Source organism: Leucoraja erinacea, chromosome 14, assembly GCF_028641065.1.
Source record: "Leucoraja erinacea ecotype New England chromosome 14, Leri_hhj_1, whole genome shotgun sequence".
Classification (NCBI taxonomy): Eukaryota; Metazoa; Chordata; class Chondrichthyes; order Rajiformes; family Rajidae; genus Leucoraja; species Leucoraja erinaceus.
This window is the reverse complement of record NC_073390.1, coordinates 13,277,134-13,299,603: the sequence shown is the minus strand read 5'-3', so window position 1 is coordinate 13,299,603 and position 22,470 is coordinate 13,277,134. Positions and strand designations below refer to the sequence as shown.

The following is a 22,470-nucleotide window of genomic DNA, read 5'->3' as shown; positions in this document are numbered from 1 at the left end:
TTAATTTTTATTCATTCTTATCATTTATTTATTTATTTATCTATTTATCTATTCATTTATTTATTTATTTATTTATTTATTTAAATTTTTATTTTCTCCAATTGCCTTGCAAGATAATGAGCACTGAATGTGAAATCAAGTTCATAGAGACCAAGGGTTCCTTACAGAAGTTTCTTGGAACACTGACATTGAGGAAATGTCAGGGAAAAAGCACAGTGGAATCACTCCAAGAGCTGTTTGCTAACAGGGTTGCATTTTGACGTTCCATTTGCGAGATATAGAAACACTTACCCTTGAGCCTTTTATTCCTGCAAATCCAGGGAATCCACCGACCCCCTGTTGACATGAACAATATTAATATAAAGTGTAAGTTTAACACGTTCAGTTTTGACAATGAGAAGAATCACTGTCAGAACCTTCACTGAACTGATAACAAACCTATTTAAACAAAGTTTAGTAACACCATGTACAAAAGATGTTTAACAGTACGTAGCACATCATTTTTTCTTTAAAGTATTGGTCTAAAGCCAATTAATGTAAATACAATTGTTTGGCATTTGCATTGGTTGAGGTATATCTTTCATTGCAGCACTGATTGAATGTGAATTGATTGACACACTACCATTTACTTCATGTTTTCTCTCTTTTGCTCAATTTTTGTACACACTATCAGCAGAAGTGGCAGCTATTCGGGCCCTTGAGCCTGTGCTTCTGTTAATTTATCCAATAATGTACAGTACCTGCACAGCGGGAAGCCAGATCTCTCTGCGTCTCAGAGTCTCACTGCGGCTCTGCAATCTCACCACATTTACAAAATGTGTACTACTTTTATTTTTCCCTATTAAACAGGTGAATTTTACATTTTCCCCAAATAATATTCCCCCAGCTCACAGCAAATAGCCACGCAAGCACATAGAGTAGCAAAGAAGACTTATGGTATTCTTGACTTTGTCCATCAGGGCATTGAGTCAGGAAGTCACGTTGAAGCATCATAAAAGCACCATGAAAGACTTTACCCTTTACTCCCAATTCCTCCATCTAAGCCGCATCTGTGCCCAGGATGAGGGCTTCCATACTAGATCATCGGAGATGTCCTCAATCTTTAGGAAACGGGGGTTCCCCTCTTCCATTATAGATGAGGCTCTCACTGTGGTCTCCTCGATATCCCGCAACTCCGCTCTTGCTCCCCCTTTCCCCATTCGTAACAAGGACAGAATCCCCCTTGTTCTCACCTTCCACCCCATCAGCCGTCGCATACAGCATATAATCCTCCAACTCTTTTGCCACCTCCAATGGGATCCCACTACAGGCCACATCTTCCCAGCTCCACCCCTTTCTGCTTTCTGCAGAGACCGTTCCCTCTGCAACTCCCTGGTCAACTCGTCCCTTCCCACACAAACCACCCCCTCCCCAAGTACTTTCCACTGCAATCGCAAGGGATGCAACATCTGTCCCTTTACCTCTCCCCTTAACTCCATCCAAGGACCCTGCCAGTCTTTTCAGGTAAGGTAGAGGTTCACTTGCACCTCCTCCAACCTCATCTACTATATCTTCTGTTCCAGGTGTCAACTTCTGTACATTGACGAGACCAAGCGCAGGCTCGGCGATCGTTTCGCAGAACACCTCCGCTCAGTCCGCCTTAACCTACCTGATCTCCTGGTGGCTCAGCTCTTTAACTCTCCCTCCCATTCCCAATCTGACCTTTCTGTTCTGGGCCGCCTCCATTGTCAGAGTGAGGCCCAGCGCTAATTGGAGGAGCAGCACCTCATATTTCACTTGGGTAGCCTACACCCCAGCAGTATGAACATTGACTTCTCTAACTTCAAATAGCCCTTGCTTTCCCTCTCCCTGCATCCCCTCCTCCTTCCCAGTTCTCCCACCAGTCTTACTGTCTCTGACTACATTCTATCTTTGTCCCACCCACTCCCCTGACATCAGTCTGAAGAAGGGTTTCGAACTGAAACATCACCCATTCCTTCTCTCTAGTGATGCTGCCTGTCCCGCTGAGTTAATCCAACATTTTATGTCTACCTTCGATTTAAACCAGCATCTGCATTTCTTTCCTATACACCAAAACACCATAAAACGTTGGTTAGGCCACATTTGAAGTATTGTGTACGGTGCTGGTTGCCCCATTACGGAAACTTTGGAGAGGGTCAATCTCCATTGTGGGAAGCTAGGACAGAAATTACAGAAGGATCTTCCGGGATATTAGTCAGAGGTGAAGTTATGGAAGACTGGTGGGTGGCTAATGTTGTATCGTTGTTTAAGGAGGGCAACAAGGATAAACCAGGGAACTACATGCCAGTGAGCCCTTTCATCAGTGGTGGATAGGTTGTTCGGGGGGATTCTCAGCGATAGGAACTACCAGCATTTGGATAGGCATGGACCGATCAGGGGCAGTCAACTTGGCTTTGTGCATGGGAAATCATCTCACAAATGTGAGAGAGTTTTTTGAGGAGGCTATCAATGGAAATTATTAGGGCGTGGCAGTGGATGTTGTCTATATGGTCTTTAGCAAGGCTTTTGACAAGATCCCACATGGTAGGCTTGTCCAGAAGTTTAGATTGCATAGAATCCAAGATGAGCTAGACAATTAGATTCCAAATTGGTTTAGAGGAAGGAGTTAAAGGGTAGTTGTGGACTTGTGCTTTTCTCCAGAGATGCTGCCTGACCCGCTCTTACTCCAGCTATTGTGTCTATATTTGGCTTAAACCAACATCTACAGTCCCTTCGTACACAGTAGTTGTGGAGCGTTGTTTTTCTGATTGGAGGCGCGTGGCCAGTGGTGCGCTACAGGGATCAGTGCTGGGTCAGGGTTGGTGCAGATACTGGAGGAAAAACCTAAGTGTTGGATGAACTCAAGGGTCAGGCAGCACCTGTGAAGGGAAATGAATGGGCAACATTTGGCCATTTCGCCCACAGATGCTGCCTGACCCACCGAGTTTCTCCAGCACTTTATTTTTTGTTTCTATCAGTGGTTGCTGACTACCTTGATATGTTTAAATTGCCAAAGTGGTCACTCCTTGTCTGATCTAGAAGTGGGCAGCTGAGATAATGTTTCACATGTTTAATATCTTACTATCAGCTTTAATTTCTGGTTGCAGTCATTGGTTACAGCTATTAAATGCCAAGTAATCTGCCCACGAACCGTGTGTAGTTAATAACAGAAGCTAGTTTCACCAGAAGATTGCCATGGAATAATTTCCATTTCTACAGAGAACAAGGGTTTGCTTCGATGTCTCAGTTCCCAATAAAGGTTGGAGCTAGAGTGAATTCTCTCATCCACAGTCACCTCCAATGCCTTTCTACATGAAGAACAGGGCTTCAAATTACCTCAGTAACTGTATATGAATTTATCATTCACACACAATACACCAAAAGCAACATAAGAAATTGCTGCTAATCTATGAGGATCAACGAGTGTAAGAAACTCACAGTACTTGTTTTGCTTTAGAAACAAAGAACTGCAGATGCTGGTGTACCAAGGAAAGACAGAAAATGCTGGAGTAACTCAGTGGGTCAGGAAGCATCCCTGGGGAAGTGATATTTCGGGTCAGACTTATTTAGCTTTGATTAATTAATTATGATAATGCTAAACAAATGTCGCCTGCCCATTCTCTCCATTAAGAACGTTGCAAATTGCATTCTCACTTAGAAGTAAATGAAGTATAACTGCTGTTTGTTGATGCAATTCTCAATGATAACACATTTTGTTACTGTGCTCCTTCCTTGGAACTGGTGCAATTGTCCTACCTGGTGACCTTCTGGGCCTTGTGGACCCTCTGTACCAGGAAACCCTGGAAACCCAGGTTGGCCCTGGAAACCAGGTAACCCTCTTTCACCCTGAAAGGAAATGGAAGAAGTTATTAAGACTTGAGGAAGTCCTGATAAGTTAAATGAAGACTAACTAAGTTTAAGTAGTTAAGGCAGGTTCAAGAACAATATTTCAAAGACATTTGGACAGGAATAGGATAGGATATGGGGCAAATGCATGCAAATGGAAGCTGCTTAGATGGGGCACCTCAGTCGGCATGGACAAGTTGTGTGCCATTCCAGATACTTATAAAAGTTATCCTCAGTAGAAGTGAGATTTAGCAGGCTTGAATTAAGTAAACACACACGCGCGCGCACACACACACGCGCGCACACGCACGCACGCACACACACGCGCACGCACACACACACTCATGCATGCACGCACACACGCACGCGCACACACACACGCGCGCACACGCACGCACACACACACACGCACGCACACGCACACACCTGATTTGAAAATTCAGTTCAGTATAATTTTCATTTTAACTACAAAACATATATTTTTGGGAAAAAAAGCAAGTTTTAATCCAACTGAAAACATTCAGCAGGTTAATTGTGTGTAACTTACATTGTGCGAGTTCAGGACAATAGAAACATGTCAACTATTCTTCTCCTAAACTGCAATATTTTATATCTAAGACTGACTGAAGCAATGAATATTTACCATCCAGTTGTGAACTTGATTAGTCCCTAACTAATTGTGCTTTCTTTGAAGCAATGCTTCTTTCTAATCAAGCCTGTTACTGTGGGAACGTACAGGGTGTGAGCCGCAGAGGACCTGCAGAATAACTGTGCTCTTATGTATTCATTCAGCCAACTGTCTGCAGCACAGTGACACTGCAGTCAGTACTGCCGTCTCCCAGTTCCAGCCGTCCTACCCTCTAGTGCTGTCTGTGCAGTTTGCATGTTCTCCATGTGCCCATCTGAATTTCCCCTGGCTGCACCTGCCTTCTCCCACATCTTGAGGATTAATTTACGTACTGGATATCATATCCACATAACCATTTCTCTCTCGTTTCTCTCTTCTGCAGTTGTCTGCATTATTTTACGTGAGCTACATTTGTTTTCTAATGAAGACTTTTTTTTTAATCAATGAAAAGATATATAGTAATCTTTTATGGATCCGATACGACATAAACAAAAAATAACTTTGATGAATTTTTAAGTAGCTAGAATCTTCTTCTCACTGAAAGCATGATCTGTTCCTTTAGAATAGAATAGAATAGAATAGTTTCTTTATTGTCATTGTAACATGAACCATGTACAACAAAATTTTAAAATGTCAGCCAGTCAGTGCACCATTCAAACATTTCTAAAAGCTAACGATACATACAAGGTAAAATATTAAAAGATAAACAACTAAAATAAATATCACGAAAATAGCACGCATAAACACCCAACCATCCATCCAATTACTTTAATGCAGTAATTTGTGATATTACTGAGTTCAGTAGCATAACTTTGATCTCGTATTAGGATGTCTTTGACCTTCATTTCAGAAGAGCAGTCACAGGTTGGCTTACCTTGTTGCCCTTCACTCCATCACAGTAACAGTTTGATTTACCACTGCACGCACAGGCCTGGAAGAAACAAACATTCCAAAAAATGTTACATGATGAAAACCTTGAGCCACTGTATGACTGGGTAATATGTCATTATGCACAAAGGCTCCCTGATTCCAGTCAAATGGAACCAAGTGTCAACGTTTATTGTAATTACGATTTACAATTATGAAGTGCCCTTTCAGACTCTGTTGCATAATGTTATGGAATCTGATGTCAATATGATTGAGTTAGAGTGGAAAGTATTCTAAATATCTGATGATAGAAGTTCTTCGAGCACTGGCTCTATTGAGGGGCATTATCAAACAAAGCTATTTTTTACTACTTCTTAGTGATCTTCCAACATTTGGCTAGACCTATTATTTCGGAGCATTCTACATACAGCCAAGCAGCATGATCCAAAGAATACTGAGTGGTTACAAGCCGGCAACTTGCCTAGCTGTAAACTCTGCGGTAGAATTGCTGCCTGTTCCACTTGGGCGTCATTTGCACGTCACGCAGGTGGCCAAAATCCTGGGGCGCCACACGCGACCGCGCGTCACTACCTATGCCACCACGTCTCACCACGTAATGCATAGCATGCGCGCGTCACGTGCGTGTCACGACAAACGCGTGAATTATGTCGCGTCGTGCATCGTGACGCATTAATGAAATCGCGTAAATGACGCCCAAATAACGCCCGTGGGACAGGCCCTTTACAACCCGAGAGACCCGGGTTCGATCCTGACTATGGGTGCTGTCTGTACGGAGTTTGTATATTCTCCCTGTCTATACATAGGTTTTCTCCAGGTGCTCTGGTTTCCTCCCACAATCCAAACAGGTACAGGTTTATACGTTCTGTAAATTTCTGTTATTGGCTTCTGTAAATTGTCCTTAGTGTGTAGGATAGACTAGTGTGTGGGTGATTGTTAGTTGGCATAAACTCGGTGGGCTAAAAGTCCTGTTTCCATGCTGGATTGTGAAAAAGTGAACACAAAATTACATGCCAGCCACACCTGAGTTCCTGGTCCTCCATTATCAGCTGCTTATTATAATGTTACCCAGATCATGATGAAATTGTTCATTCCCTTCCGAAGGCTATGGTACGATTGTCTGGTTTGAACGATTCAGATTGGCTGTGCTCCCATATGAGATGGTATCACCAGATTTTATTTGTAGATAATTTGTAGATATTTGTCAACAAAATAGAGAGAGCACAGAGGAGATTTACTAGAATGTTGCCTGGGTTTCAGCAACTAAGTTACAGAGAAAGGTTGAACAAGTTAGGGCTTTATTCTTTGGAGCGCAGAAGGTTAAGGGGGGGCTTGATAGAGGTTTTTAAAATGATGAGAGGGATAGACAGAGTTGACGTGGAAAAGCTTTTCCCACTGAGAGTAGGGAAGATTCAAACAAGGGGACATGACTTGAGAATTAAGGGACTGAAGTTTAGGGGTAACATGAGGGGGAACTTCTTTACTCAGAGAGTGGTAGCTGTGTGAAATGAGCTTCCAGTGAAGGTGGTGGAGGCAGGTTCGTTTTTATCATTTAAAAATGAATTGGATAGTTATATGGATGGGAAGGGAATGGAGGGTTATGGTCTGAGCGCAGGAATATGGGATTAGGGGAGATTATGTGTTCGGCACGGACTAGAAGGGTCGAGATGGCCTGTTTCCGTGCTGTAATTGTTATATGGTTATATGGTTATAAAACTTCATTCTCTGTCATTTCTGTTAATGCCTGACTGTAAATGCTTCAAGGCCATAAAGCCATACCCCGAATTTGCCACAATGGTGATATCTATCTATCTATCTCTACATTCCTTCTCTCCTGAGATGCTGTCTGTCTCGCTGCATTTTGCATCTTCCCTAAACCTTCCAGCCTTTCCCTTCATTCTAACAACATGTTGTCCCTCTCCCATTCTCAACTTTAAAAGCCTCCCACTTGTCCAAACTCCCTGTACCTGGAAAACAGCATCTTCCTGATCAACCTCTGCAAGTTCTGAGAAGCGCCAAGCATATCTCCATCCTCAGTAATGACTGGGCCTTGCATGTGTGCTAAAGAATGGCATGAACCATTTCCAACCAAGTTCAGCCAGAAGTGCCAAATAGGTGATCCACTGACTTTATCCTGAAATGCCCACCATCACATAAAACGGCTTCAGTCAACTTGATTTTCCAAGGATGTCAAATTAATTGCTGCCTTACAGCAGCAGAGAAACAGGTTCGATCCTGACTACTGGTGCTGTCTGCACGGAGTTTGTACATTCTCCCTGTGACCGTGTGGGTTTTCACTGGGTGCTCCCGTTTCCTCCCACATTCCAAAGACATGCAAGTTTGTAGGTAAAATGGCATCTGTAAGTCCTGTAAACTGTCCCTAGTGTGTAGGATACTGCTAGTGTATGGGGCGATCGCTATTCGGCGTGGACTTGGTTGGCTGAAGGACCTGTTTCCACGCTGTATCTCTAAAGTGTAAAATGATATCAAGAAATGACCAAGTGTCCTGGTCCCATGATTTTGCTTTGTTAAGACTTTTTTCCAGGACTTTTCTGTGCTTTTAGGCCACAAATTGTAAGAGTGCCGAGTTTACAACAGTTTGGAGGGTCCTCCACCAACCAGAGGGTTCAATAACGTATCACATCAGTATATAGTTAAGGAATTTGAGAAAGAGAGAATACATAAAAAAGACAAAAAAAGACACAAAGCAAAAGTACAAATGAAAATTGTTATAATCTAATAATAAATTACTATATGCTGGACAAAATATTTAATCATCTGACAATCTGAGTTTTCCAGAAGTTTTCATGTAATTCCTTTCATGCCAAAATACTTGGACTGCTGCCCAGCACCAAGGAAACCCAATATAGCAGATTATATCAAGTTTATTCTTTTGTTGACTTAAGAAAGGATGATTTAACAAAGATGATATGAATATATATTTTTCAACATAAATGTGTCAATTATACCCAAATAACAACACACTCCTCCTAATCACACCTTCCTCAATAAGTAAAGAAAGCTAAAGGGTCCCTATATCGCGTTTCAATGCTTATTGGGCAGTATCTAATTATCTTGTGGTACATTCAACGTAGATTAAATGAAGCAAATGTCACTCCTATTTGCCAAATACATGCATTAAGCACACAGACAAGATGTCCCATTTCAGAAGAAATCCAACACCTAGCCATTAACAAAGAGAGACACAAAACGCTGGAGTAACTGAACGGGTCAGGCAGCATCTCTGGATAAAAAGGATGGGTGATGTGTCAGGTTGGGATCCTTAATCAGTCTGAAAGGTTCCAGCCCAAAATGTCACCCAACCCTTTTCTCCAGAGATCTTGCCTGACCCGCTGAGTTACTCCTGCACTTTTTTTGTCTCCGGTATAAACGAGCATTTGCAGTTCTTTGTCTGTACTTAGCTATTAACGATGATCAAGTTGTGATAGTAATGCATACCAGTGAGTTTGCCAGCTTCACACCATCTGAGATATGAAGTACCATTGTTATTCATTCTACTGTGCCCATGAACTGCAGCCACAATGGTTACACAAAACACATTTCTACTGTGTTCACACTGCAACTTCAAATACTTGGCATTAACAACATAGATGACCTGTCCTAGGACCATCATGTAAGCAAAGATCCTATATCTGCTATAGGATCTTTGCATGTAAGTACAATCACAAAGGCGCCTCTACTTTCTAAGACATTTAAAGAGATTTGGCATATCACCTAAATACCCTAACAACCTCCTACTGGTGCGCTGTAGAAATGATCCTGACTGGTTGAATTGTGGCCTGGCATAGGCAATGCAAGAGCCTGCAGAGAGAGTGGTGGACTAAGCCCGCTCCATCACAGGCACAGCCATCCACAACACTGAAAGCATATACACGAGGCAGTGCCTTACGAAGGCAGCATCTATCATCAAATATCTCCATTCTCCATGCCCTCTTCTCGCTGCTACCGCCGGGCAAGAGGTGCAGAAGCTTGAAGTCAGGAACAGCTACTTTCCTACAACCAACAGGTTCTTGAATCCACCTGCACAACCCCAATCCTACCTCGGCAACGGAACATGCGGACCACCTTCTGCACTACCATGGACTTGATTTATGATTGTGTTTTACACTCTTGTCTTTTTGTTTTCCATTGTCTTTTTCTTGTAGTATTTATGTGTAATATATATATATATTATTAATGTTTTGTGAATTGCTTCAGTCATGTGCCCGTGATGCTCTGACAAGCAGGATTATCATTGTAATCTACCTCACTCTGTGATAATAAATTCGGCCTGACATTGGCATGGAATGATTCTGGTCAATTTATTTTCTAGATGTTGCCAATATTATGTGGGGTGATGTCTTTTCATCTTTGGAGATTGCAGGCTTCTTTGAAGAGCTAGATGACACCAGTAACCATCTAGGGAAGTGAGCATCTGTTCTTGAATGCAGTCGACCGATGTTCGCTGGGGATAGAATCCTGATGCATCAGGAATTTCACCCACCATTATATTATCGAGTAATTCAAACTTGTGTCAATATCTCGGTGTTTCATTTTCCAGAGACACAATGGGGACATTGTCTTGTGTATGTGTTATGTGTAATGAGCTTTATAATCTGCTGGTTGGAGACTGAACTATCTCTTGCTCATGTGAGGTATACAGTTCCAGGTGTTGGATCTGCTGTGTGGGATTATCAGATGTACAGGAACGTTTGCGTCTCTTCCAGTCTGCAAATAACTGAAAATCTTCAAACTGTGTCAAAGTCTTTGATCTGAATGAAATCCTGCAGATGCCATGATTAAAGAGACAATGATGCACATCAGATAAATGTCCTTAAAAGTTTTCGTAATTAGTTTTCTGTATGTTTTGCTGCCCTCCTTCTCCTCACTCCCCCTACCCACCTCTCTCCCTCCCTCACCTTCCCGCACACACTGCATACTTTCTCCTTTATGGCTGGTTGCTGTTGGATTGTTATCCGTGAGCCCGAAGGGCAGGTGAATAAAATGCAGGTTCCCTCATGTGATTTTGCATTAGTGCTTGAAATTGTGCAACCCTACCCTACAGGGCACTTGCATGGGCACATGACATTTAAGAGACATTTGGATAGGTACATGGACAGGATACAGTTATGGGCCAAGGAGAGCCAAGGGCCAAGCTTGGGCAAGCGGGACTAGTGCAGATGGGGCATGTTGGGTGACATGGGCAAGTTGGGCCGAAGGGCCTGTTTCCACAATGTATCACTATGACTTTATGGTTTACCAAGATCCTGTCTGCTTGGGACGGTTCCCAACAATGTCACAGTGCGAAGAATTGTTCAAAATTATGAGATCAAAATATGAAATGCAGAGGGTATAACTTGCCATTGGGAGCTGGAGCTGAACTAGGGCTATAACATTGGCCCAACTCCCAACTCTTCCACTATTTAATTTTATTGGTTCAAAGGAGCCAAACAACATGCAGAATTTAAAATCTGTTAGTGAATTCATTAAATAATTGTGTAATTGAAATTTAATATTAGCAGGACTGATCTTGAAATAGTCATCAGATTATTGTAAGGTTCACATTGCTTACTAATCTCCTTTGTGGGGGGAAATCAGTCATCTTTATTCATTTCATGTATGTCTCCAGACTCAGATCACTATAATTGACTCTTGATAACATCCAAAACAATATTGCAGTAGTTTAAGAAACTGCAATGTCAAAGTAGAGTATGAATAAAACTGGGGGATCAACCTAGACATCGAATGCTGTTGCTTCCAACTCTTCCACCTCATAAATATCTGGCACTGGTGTTTGAATCAGGAGACCAGCCCATAGATTGATCTAGGAACAGCCTGACATGCCTGTAGTCATTCCTAAATATCTCTGCATATCTCTCACCAAAGGTTTGGAGGATAGCTGGTAATTTAGCTTGATTCATAAAATAACTTACACTGGGTAATTTTGTTCACAGAGCAAATACTTCCTCACCAGGAGAAAAGAGGATCTTTTTGGAAAGACACTATCCTGTGCTGAGTTGTAATGCTTACTCAGTGCAGTTTGCCCCAGTATACATGTAGAAATGATAAACACAACAATAATTACAGCAATGAGTGCAATACAGCAGAATGATGCACGTATGCAATGCAAATTCAATGTTGTGTAAAATAATCTTAAAGTATAAAATTGAATAACCGTATGAGGTAGAGTTAAGAGTAGAGTAGAAGGCAGCACCTCAGGAATGTTTGTTTAGTTTTAGTTTAGAGATACAGCGTGGAAACAGGCCCTTCGGCCCACCGAGTCCGTGCTGACCAGCGATCCCCGCACACTAACACTATCCTACACACACTAGGGACAATTTACATTTATACCAAGCCAATTAACCTACAAATGTGTGCATCTTTGGAGTGTGGGAGGAAACCGAAGATCTCGGAGAAAACCCATGCAGGTCACGGGGAGATCGTACAAACTCCGTTTAGAAAAACTCCGTAGTCGGGTTCGAGCAATACCGGGCTGTAGTTTGTCAGAATATTTCAGTAGTGTATTTGTAGATGTTCATAGGACACGCTGAATCTTCAGAGATTCCTCAATGCACTGATGCACTTTTTTGATCACCACGGCACTGTGAAGGGAGTGATATGGATGCCTAGGTGTTTGAAGCTGTTGACCATCTCCACATCAGCTCCATTGATGAGGACAGGGTGTTGTTCACCTCCTCACTACCTTAAGTCAACAATTGACTCTTTCATCTTACTGACTCTAAATGAGCGGTTATTATCCTGATATCAGGACACTAAGTTCTCAATCTCCTTCATAATCGTAGGTGTAAAGGGAGCAGAGCAAATGACTGAGCAGCCAACCATAAGAGTTAACTAATGTCGAGGGTCAACATTAACTCATGTTGAGGATCAGGGTGGAGGAAATGTTGTGACAAATTCTAACTGACTGAGGCTTGCTGATCAAGTAGTCCAGCAGCAAGTTGCAGTTCAAGGCTCCACGATCTAGGTCGACATTTAAGGATGAGTTGATTCAGTGTTATGATTTTGAAGGCCGTGCTGTGGTCAATTAATATAATCCTGACATAGGTGTTCTTACCGTAAAGGTGATCCAGGACTGAATGTAGTGCAAGAGAGATGGCATTCCCTGTAGACTTATTTTCCTTGTATGTCAATTGTAAGCGATCTAGATTGTCTAGAAGACTGGCACAAATGTGGACCATTACCAATCTTTCAAAGCACTTCATTATGGAATTTGGAAGGATGAGAGGGGATCTTATAGAAACATATAAAATTATTAAGGGATTGGACACGCTAGATGCAGGAAACATATTCCCGATGTTGGGGGAGTCCAGAACCAGGGGTCACAGTTTAAGAATAAGGGGAAGGCCATTTAGAACTGAGATGAGGAAAAATCTTTTCACACAGTGAGAGTGGTGAATTTGTGGAAGTCTCTGCCTCAGAAGGCAGTGGAGGCTGATTCACTGGATGCATTCAAAAGAGAGTTAGATAGAGCTCTTAGGGCTAGTGGAATCAAGGCGTATGGGGAGAAGGCAGGAACGAGGTACTGATTGTGGATGATCAGCCATGATCACATTGAATGGCGGTGCTGGCTCAATGGGCCGAATGGCCTACTCCTGCACCTATTGTCTATGTATCATGTATTTATGTATCTATGGTCAATTTTAGAGCTACTGGGCGTTGCCATTAGGACAGGTCACTTAATCTTTCTTGGGGGACAGGAATGGTGGAGGTTTCCTTGAAGCAGATGAGGTCAATAGACAATTTGATTTAGTTTAGTTTAGAGATATAGCGCGGATACAGGCCCTTCGGCCCACCAAGTCCACGCTGACCAGCGATCCCCTCACATTAACACAAGCCTAGACACACAGGTGACAATAGACACTTAGACCAAGTATACAAACCCAAGCCAATTAACCTACAAACCTGTATGTCTTTGGAATGGGGGAGGAAACCGAAGATCTCAGAGAAAACCCACGCGGTCACGGGGAGAACGTAAAACTCCGTATACACAGCACCCGCAGTCGGGATCGAACCCGGGTCTCCGGCGCTGCAAGCGCTGTAAGGCAGCAACTCTACCTCTGCGTCACCGGTTGAAGAGAGAGATTGAAGATGACAGTGAAGACTGTGGCCATTTGGTTGGTGCATGATCTCAGAACCCCTCGCAAGACTCCATCTGGGCCAGCCTCCTTCCAAGAGTTTATTGTTGTGAAAGCAGATCTGTTTTATCACTGTCTTGAAGAATCTATGTGAAATGTATGTACAATTTGTATGTGATTTATGTTTTTGTGTGTTTATCTTGGACTATGTGGCTGTGATGGTGCTGCAGGCAAGTTTTACATTGTATGCACCTCACCTCACCTCACTAAGCTTGTGCATATGACAATAAACTCACCAAATTTCACGTCTTCTGCATTGGGATGTAAATAACAGAGCCAGCTTGGGATGGGGGAGGCCCTAGGTGGAAATCAAAACATGCTTAAAAGGCTTTAAGAGATGCCTCATTGCCAGAGCTCACCCCCGACTTCAGTTTGTAGCCCATGATGGAGTTCGGGCTCTACTGTAATCGCCTGGCATCCACTTGATTAAATTGAGCCTCCAGCTTGTTTTGGAAGTCCCTTTTGGCATCTCTGACAGCCTTCATACTTCTACATGCAGGACTATTCTTCTTGAAAGCCTTGGATCTGGGCTTTAGCAAAGAGTGAATCTCCCTGTTCTTCCAAGTTTTCAGTTAGGATCGACCCTAATTATCTTGATTGGAAAACAGTTGTCAAAGCATTGGCATTTCTGCATGAAACCAGCGACACCCAAGATATGCTCCTTCTGGCTGGATGAAGTGCTCTTGAACATGTCTGAAGGCAGCCCTGATATAGACCCTCAGTCTCCACAGACCAATGCTGTACGACTAGCTTCGTTGGTGCCTCCAGTTTCAGTCTCTGTCTGCAAGGCGGCAAAGCAGCACCACAATGGCCAAAATGAGGGCAAGGGTTGGAGTATTAGGTGCGAAGACAGACACAAAAAGCTGGAGTAACTCAGCGGGGCAGGCAACACCTCTGAAGCGAAGGAATGGGTGACGTTTCGGGTCGAGACCCTTCTTCAGGTGCACTTGATGGTGGGGTAGATGTGATATAGAGCGTTAACACCCGGCATGGAATGGGGTGCAGAAGGTGGAGACGGAGTGCGAGTGTCAAATGAGAACAGGTTAAGCAGACCCAGTCTATACTCTCTTGAGCATAGAAGGAAGAGAGGTGATTTAATTGTAACAAATACAATTATTATAGACGTGACACAGTAGTTGCGAATTGATGCTTCGCTGGCAGTGGTGTCCAGAAGCAGTCACAGAAAGGGGTTTTACATCCAGAATGAGATGAGAAGGGACTTCTTCAACCAGATAGAAAATGGGAAGAGTATAAAAGGTACCTGACATCTGGCATAAGCATGATTCTATACTGCAAAGTCTATCGATTACATTTTCCATGTATGCAAATTTGCTTTGTCTCAAAATACAATATAAAGACTAAAAACTTTAAAAACAACTTCTCTGAGAGATATTACTATATTAAACTGGCACGGGGATGCCTGTTGCCACATGCGTCGGTAAGCAGAAGATAAGATACAATAGACAACAGGTGCAGGAGTAGGCCATTTGGCCCTTCGAGCCAGCACCGCCATTCAATGTGATCATGGCTGATCATCCCCGTTCCTGCCTTCTCCCCATATCCCCTGACTCCGCTATTTTTAAGAGCCCTGTCTAACTCTCTCTTGAAAGCATCCAGTGAACCTGCCTCCACCGCCCTCTGAGGCAGAGAATTCCACAGACTCACCACTCTCTGTGAGAAAAAATGTTTCCTCGTCTCCGTTCTAAAGGGCTTACCCCTTATTCTTAAACTGTGGCCCCTGGTTCTGGACTCCCCCAACATCGAGAACATGTTTCCTGCCTCTAGTGTGTCCAAGCCCTTAACAATCTTATATGTTTCAATGAGATCCCCTCATTGGGGATCTCATTGATATAATAGAACATTATTTATCCCGGGAGAGATCTGCCAAAACACGAAATATATGAAACATAGAAACATAGAAATTAGGTGCAGGAGTAGGCCATTCGGCCCTTGGAGCCTGCACCGCCATTCAATATGATCATGGCTGATCATCCAACTCAGTATCCCGTACCTGCCTTCTCTCCATACCCCCTGATCCCCTTAGCCCCAAGGGCCACATCTAACTCTCTCTTAAATATAGCCAATGAAGTGGCCTCAACTACCCTCTGTGGCAGAGAGTTCCAGAGATTCACCACTCTCTGCGTGAAAAAAGTTCTTCTCATCTCGGTTTTAAAGGATTTCCCCTTTATCCTTAAGAATTATGAAACATGAAAATAAAGTGATGAGTGGAAAGGATTGGGGATGTGCAAAGATTGGGGAGGGGGGAGGGGGGGGGGGGGCACACAGAGTCAAGCAGAGTGCAATATGCTAGAAACAGATTTCTATCTTGTGTTCCTCCTTCCCAAGTCTTTTCTGAACTTCTGCCTTGCTTACTGCCTAGCTTTTCCTCTCTAGCTTGTCAAGCAGAGGACATTTGCATCATGCAAGTGGTATCATGTGAGACGTTAGCGCAAGGAAAATATAATTTCATATTAGCACAATTTAGCCCTGTGCATTGGGAGATCAAAGCCAGAGGTGAGTGGAATATCTTACGCAGAGGAGATTGAATTTTAACAGAAACTGCGCACTGAAAATATTTTTCTAATCTAATCGTATTCTCAGCCACGTTTGCAAATTGCAAATTGTAACCTCTACTGACCAGAACATCCTGTGCCCTTAGAAATATATTTTCCCAGTACTCCCTACGACAATTAAATTAGTCTTCAGTGTTGTTCCAGTCAGTAACACATACTCCCTATAAATATTTACACAGTGTTTCATAAACAGCCCTGAAGTCGAATGGTTCCCAATGAAGAACCTGAATGTGTATCTGGAAAATTTGAGTCTAGAACTTGGAAATCAATATTTGAGTCTGATCCCAAATTATTGGGTTATGGCAATACTTCCTTTAGTCATTCATAGTGAAATTAATGGCATTGTCTACAAATGCCATTAATTTTCTCCACCCATCTTTGGTCATTCATAGTGAAATTAATGGCATTTGTCTACAAATTCAGATCTCTGGTTTAGAAAACATAACCTCTGTTGGTACTCTGTAATGTTTTACTGAAGGGCGTTTCATAATGGAGGAGTTTTCACACAGAATATTAAACCAAGACTTCATCTGCCTGCTAAGATTGACATCTTATGCATGATTCAAACAAAAAACTGTGATTTTCCTTTGATAGAAACAAAGAACCACAGGTGCTGGTTAATACACGAATGGACTCAAAGTGCTGGAGTGACTCAGCAGGTCAGACAGCATCTGAAGAAGGGTCTCGACCCGAAACGTCACCTATCCATGCTTGTCAGATATGCTGCCTGTATTTCTCCAGCATTTTGTGTCCTTTTGTGCATTTTCCTTGGGTAATCTGGCCAAAATATATCCCACAGTCTATTCAGGGATAAAAAAACGAACTTGTCACTTCACATAGAAACTATTTAATCATTGAAACATAGAAATTAGTAGCTCGGAAGGAGACTGTTTGGCCTAACATATCCATTTTGCAGCAAAAAAAATTATTGAGACTAACACTATATTTTATCTCACATCCCGCCAGTAGCCTTGTGGACTAAGGCAGTTCAGTTGCGTATCCTTACAAATATTTTGCAAGGTTTTATCAATACCAGCCTTTTGCAGTGAATTCAGGCCCCTGTAGAACATAGAATAATACAGCACAGGAATCGGCCTTTGGCCCATGATGTTTGTGCCAAATATGATGCCGTTAAACTGACCACATGTGCCCGTGCATGATCCATATCCCGGTATTCTCTGCAATTCCAGGTGCCTATCTAAACACCACTATTGTATCTGCCTTCACCACCACCCCTGGCAATGTGTTCCAGGCTCACCCACTACTCTCTGGGTAATAGGGTGAAGACTTTTTTTCTCCACCCATCTAATCCTTTTGGCTCTTCCCTTACGTCCACAGTCCTAGATATTTACTTCTTGATTCAGAAAAATAAATCCTCCCTATTCACCCTCCTAGGAATCTTCCCATTTAATGCATTGCATAAGACTCCCCCTGCACCAAAGACAACAATGTCAATATTGGGGTCGGCACAGTGACACAACTAGTGTTGCTGCCACCTCACAATGCCAGAGACCCGCGTTCGATCCTGGCCTTGAGTGTTGTCTGTATGGAGTTTGCACGTTCTCCTTGTGACCATGTGGGGTTTCTTCCGGGTACTCTGATTTCCTCCATATCCTAAAGATGTGCGGGTTTGTAGATTAATTAGCCTCTGTAAAATTGCCCTGAACATGTAGGGAGTAGATGAGCAAGTGAGATGACATAACAATTGTGTGAACGGGTGTTCGATGGTCAGCATGGACTCAGTGAGCTGAAGGGCCTGGCTCCATGCTGTAACTCTAAACTTAAGTGGTTCCTACTTCACACCTAAGGTTCTCAGGCTGATGTATCCGGAATGGCCTGGTGGCACAGCAGTTAGCTCTGCTGGGTTACAGTTCCAGCAACTTGGATTTGATACTGACCTTGATGGCTGATGGGAAAAAGGAGGAACATGGTGGTACTGGTTTCAGATGATCAGCCATGATCTTATTGAATGGCTGAGCTGACTGGAAGGGCTGACTGGCCTACTCCTGCACCTATTTTGCTATGTTTCTATGAATGTGTGGAGTATTTTTCTATGTTTCTATGAATGTATGAGGGTGATTATCAGGTACGTGTGAGAGAATAAATTGGAGTAAATTAGCATTTTATAACATTTAACATATAAATTACTAGCATTTATATCAAGAGGACTGGAATACAAATGCAGATGTAATGCTGAGGCTCTATAAGGCGCTGGTCAGGCCGCATTTGGAGTACTGTGAGCAAATTTGGCCCCATATCTGATGAAGGCTCTGCTGGCTCTGGAGAAGGTCCAGAGGAGGTTTACAAGAATGATTCCAGGAATGAGTGGGTTCGCATATGATGGGCGCTTGACAGAACTGGGCCTCTACTCGCTGGAGTTTAGAAGGTTGAGGGGAGACCTCATTTAAATTTACAGAATAATGAAAGGCAGAGATAGAGTGGATGTGGAAAATATATTTCTACTGGTTGGAGAGTCTTCACCTCAGAATTAAAGGGCGCTCTTTAAGAAAGGAGGTGAGGAAGAACTTCTTTAGTCAGAGGGTAGCTCATCTGTAGAACATTGCCACAGAGGGCTGTGGAGGCCGTCAGTGGATATTTTTAAGGCAGAGATAGACAAATTATTGATTAGAACGGGTGTCAAGGGTTATGGGGAGAAGGCAGGAAAGTGGGATTAGAAGGCAGAGATCAGCCATGATTGAATGGCGGTGTAGACTCGATGGGCCGAATGGCCTAATTCTACTCCTATAATGTGAATGTGTGAACGTAAAATTAAGAAGGGGGAAAATGGGACTCATGGGATTGCTCTGCTGGGAAGCTGATGGGCCAAATGTTCACCCTCTATGCCTAAATAATTCTACAATATCTCAACCCTCTGAATCTGAACCATCTCAAGTTCGATCTTATCCTTCCTTTAAAATAACTTACCACAGCTAGATGTAATAGCATCAGAATAACAATACATTTCTGCTAAAATAATATATTTCCCTGTACGCCGCTGAAAATTTCTAGAGTACATTACCATTTCCGTGCATTCACAACTTCTTTATATTTAAATCTGTTATAGCCAAAGAGTAATACTGTTTGTTCTCCCCGTTGGATTGCAACTTTGTCGTGGTCGGGGAGCTTGTGTCTCTCAGTGACCCCTAGAGCTATGCCAGTGGGAGATTCGTCTCCTGTTAGGGTCTCCCATGCTGGACAGGTCGAAGGGTAGAGGCGAGACGAAGAGCGATCCACTGGTCCTCCAGGTTGGAGGTTGAACACTGGGCTAACAACCCTGTCTTGTAAAACAAATATGTTACGGAAACAGCAACTGAAGGAATCAACACTGCTGAGTGGAGGACCTTCGTTGCGGCCCTACATGCCAGGAGACATAATACGCAGTAAGTAAGTAAGTAATACTGTTTGATGGAACTTTGGTGAAGATCGCTAATCCGATTTTGGGCGGGAATGCAAAGATTGTTATCAACTGGTTAAAAAAAAAAAAAATGTCTTCACAAGATGATCCTGTTTGCAAGTCTGACTACAGTGCAGTAGGCAGACACTTTCTTAAAAGGGGAAGAAAATTAGACAGAGAATCACATTCCTTTACCATGGCGGCCTACAGTCTTTGATCGCAACAAATGTGGACTTGCTGCCTGCCTACTTTCTTAGAAAAAAAAAACTGTATCAGAAGTCCAGACTCGGCACAAAGAATTGGAAGAAAGTTGGCTTTCAAAAAACAATTTTTTTTGTTGGGAGGCAGTGAGAGGGTTTGATACTGGGAACTTTTGCAATTATCCCTAGATACCAGACATTTTTTATCTGCTGGAAGAAAATAAAACTATTAAAAAAAAACTGCCATATTGAACTTATAGACATAACAACTGGGTAACTTTATGATAGACATCGTGGCAGGGAAATGTACAGATTGCAGTGCAGATTCGTTTGGAACGTCAGGATCAGGGAGATATCTGATGATTTTGTAGATGATACTATGCTGGTATTCCCAGGTTAAATGAGCTAGTGTGTCTTGTGCATTTGGTGCAGTTCCAGTCTCTGTGCCAGAGCAAAAACCTCCTGAGGAATCTTTGGTTTAAATAAGGCACTGAAACTGAAGATTAAACATAGAACAGTGCAGCACAGGGACAGGCCCTTCAGCCCAAGACCTCTGTGCTGACCATGAGGTAATGCACAAAGATAAATTGATCCCAGCTGCCTACACATTTCTCTTATCCCTTCATACAGCAGTTTGGAATAATGATGGAAATGGTGCTCCCGCTAAAAAGGAATTAGATTCACCATTTAATCAATATCCTTCTATTCCCTGCTTGTTCATGTGTCAGTCTATATGGTTCTTAAACTTTGCTTAAACTTAAACATGGCATCTGCTTCCACCACTACCTCTGGCAGCACGTTCTAGGCGCCTGCCACTTGCTGTGTAAAATACTTGCAATCTTCTTTGAATCCTCCTCACCTCTCTCACCTTAAATCTATACTCTCTAGTGTTTGGAAAAGAATCTGACCATGAACCCGATCTATGCCTCTGATAATGTACTGAACTTCCATTGGGTTTCCCCTCAGCCTCCAAGGAAATAATCCTCGTTTGTCCAACCTCTCCTTATTGCTTATACCCCCCAGTCCTGGTGAACCTCTTCTGCACCCTCACCAGTCTCCACATCCTTCTTGTAATGTCATGAGCAGAACTGCACACAACACTCCAAACCAATGTTTTATACAAGGTACACAAAATGCTGGAGAAATTCAGCGGGTGCAGCAGCATCTATGGAGCGAAGGAAATGGGCGACGTTTCAGGCCGAAACCCTTCTTCAGACTGAATTGTTTTATACAATTGAGATATGACTTCCTGACCCTCAAACTCAATTGATGAAGGCAAGCATGCTACATGCCTTCTTTACCACCCTTGTGTTGCCAAAGAAACAATTACAGCTGCAGGGAGGAATGATACTGGGAGGAAGGATATAGTATTAAGGTGAGGGGGAAAAGATTTAATAGGAATCTGAGAGGTAACTTTTTCCATGGTGGATGCATGGAACAAGCTGCCAGAGGAGGTAGACAGGTACGTGGATAGGACAGGTTTGGAGGGGCTAGAGTAGCTGGGACATGTTGGCCAGTGTGGGCAAGTTGGGGTGAAGGACCTGCTTTCACCCTGTGTTACTCCATGACTCTACATGTTTGAAAGATTATCAAATGAGGTTTTACAGGCTGATTAAATAATGACAATAAACTTACTGGGGGTATACAACATCTAAACTACCAAAGGAGATAGAAGAGCTCTGTAGAAAGATACCGACCTAAAATATCACTTATCCATGTTCTCCAGGGATGATGCCTGACCTGCTGAGTTACTCATGTGTTTTCTGTCTTTTTGTCAACTAGCATCTGCTGTTCCTTGTTTCTACTGATGAGTAAATTTGCAGGCAACGTCATGTAAACGAGCAGCAACAAGAGTGATTTCACCTTTTCTAATATCAACGAGAATGAAATCAACATAGAAAGGCTTAGAGGGCACAGAATTCCTTAACTGGATTCAGGAGAAAATTTTTAGCTTGCATGCAGCGTCTAAAAGAGGTGGTGGTGAGGGAACAGTTCTAGATTTAGAGGTAATGAATAAAGATGGGCAGATGGATCAGCAGACAGAAATATTATGACAGTGAACTTCGTTAAATTAGATTTAACATCATTGTGGGAACGGCCAAAAATAATAGATGTCAAGATTCTAAATTGGGGAAAGGACATTTTTAACAGGCTGAGGAATGATTTAACAAAAGTGGAATGGATATAGCGACGTGAAGGTAAATCTGTGTCTGCGCAATAGATTGTGTTCACAAAGGAGAGCGGAAGAGTCCAGGGTAAACAAGTAAAAGGCTGCGACTGGATAGTACAAGAGACCCCCGAATGGATCGTGAGCTTGGTGCTATGTTTGAAGTCGTAATTTTCACATACCCGCTTTTTACTCAACACTCAATGCTCTGTTGGCTCACTTGAGGCAGTGTTGAGTTTCATCACCAACATCTGCATTTGGTGTGAGCCAGGTCTGAGATGTGGAAAGAGGTTTATGTTTCTTGAGGCGTCACCAGTGGGCCTTGATATTTGACTGGCAGAGTTGTGCAAAAGGACCAGAATGCAAGTGGACTCTTCCCTTCCAGATGTAAATGTAATCCCCATCCTCCTAAACTCTTCAGCAAAGGAGCCAGCAATGACGGAGTTTGACCTAGGAGTATTCACACATGAAAACAGTGTCTATCTCCTGCTGAGGTCGAGATGAACTTGGTTCTGGTGGGAAAACAACAAAGATTGGACAGTTTTCTACTCATTTTGTAGATAAATTCCACTTCACTTGTTGGAACTGAGATGCATGTCTGCCGTGAGGTAGTTTGAGAAG

The 22,470-nt window shown here is 42.8% G+C and overlaps 1 protein-coding gene across 1 annotated transcript in view; it reads right to left on the bottom strand.

Annotated features, from left to right (window-relative positions):
- Window positions 1-22,470, bottom strand: part of LOC129703284 (collagen alpha-5(IV) chain-like) — a 137,480-nt gene that overhangs the window by 93,981 nt on the left and 21,029 nt on the right. Inside the window, 3 exon segments of the mRNA XM_055645629.1 lie at window positions 292-336; window positions 3,757-3,846; window positions 5,349-5,405. Of these exon segments, the coding sequence (XP_055501604.1) occupies window positions 292-336; window positions 3,757-3,846; window positions 5,349-5,405 (192 nt within the window).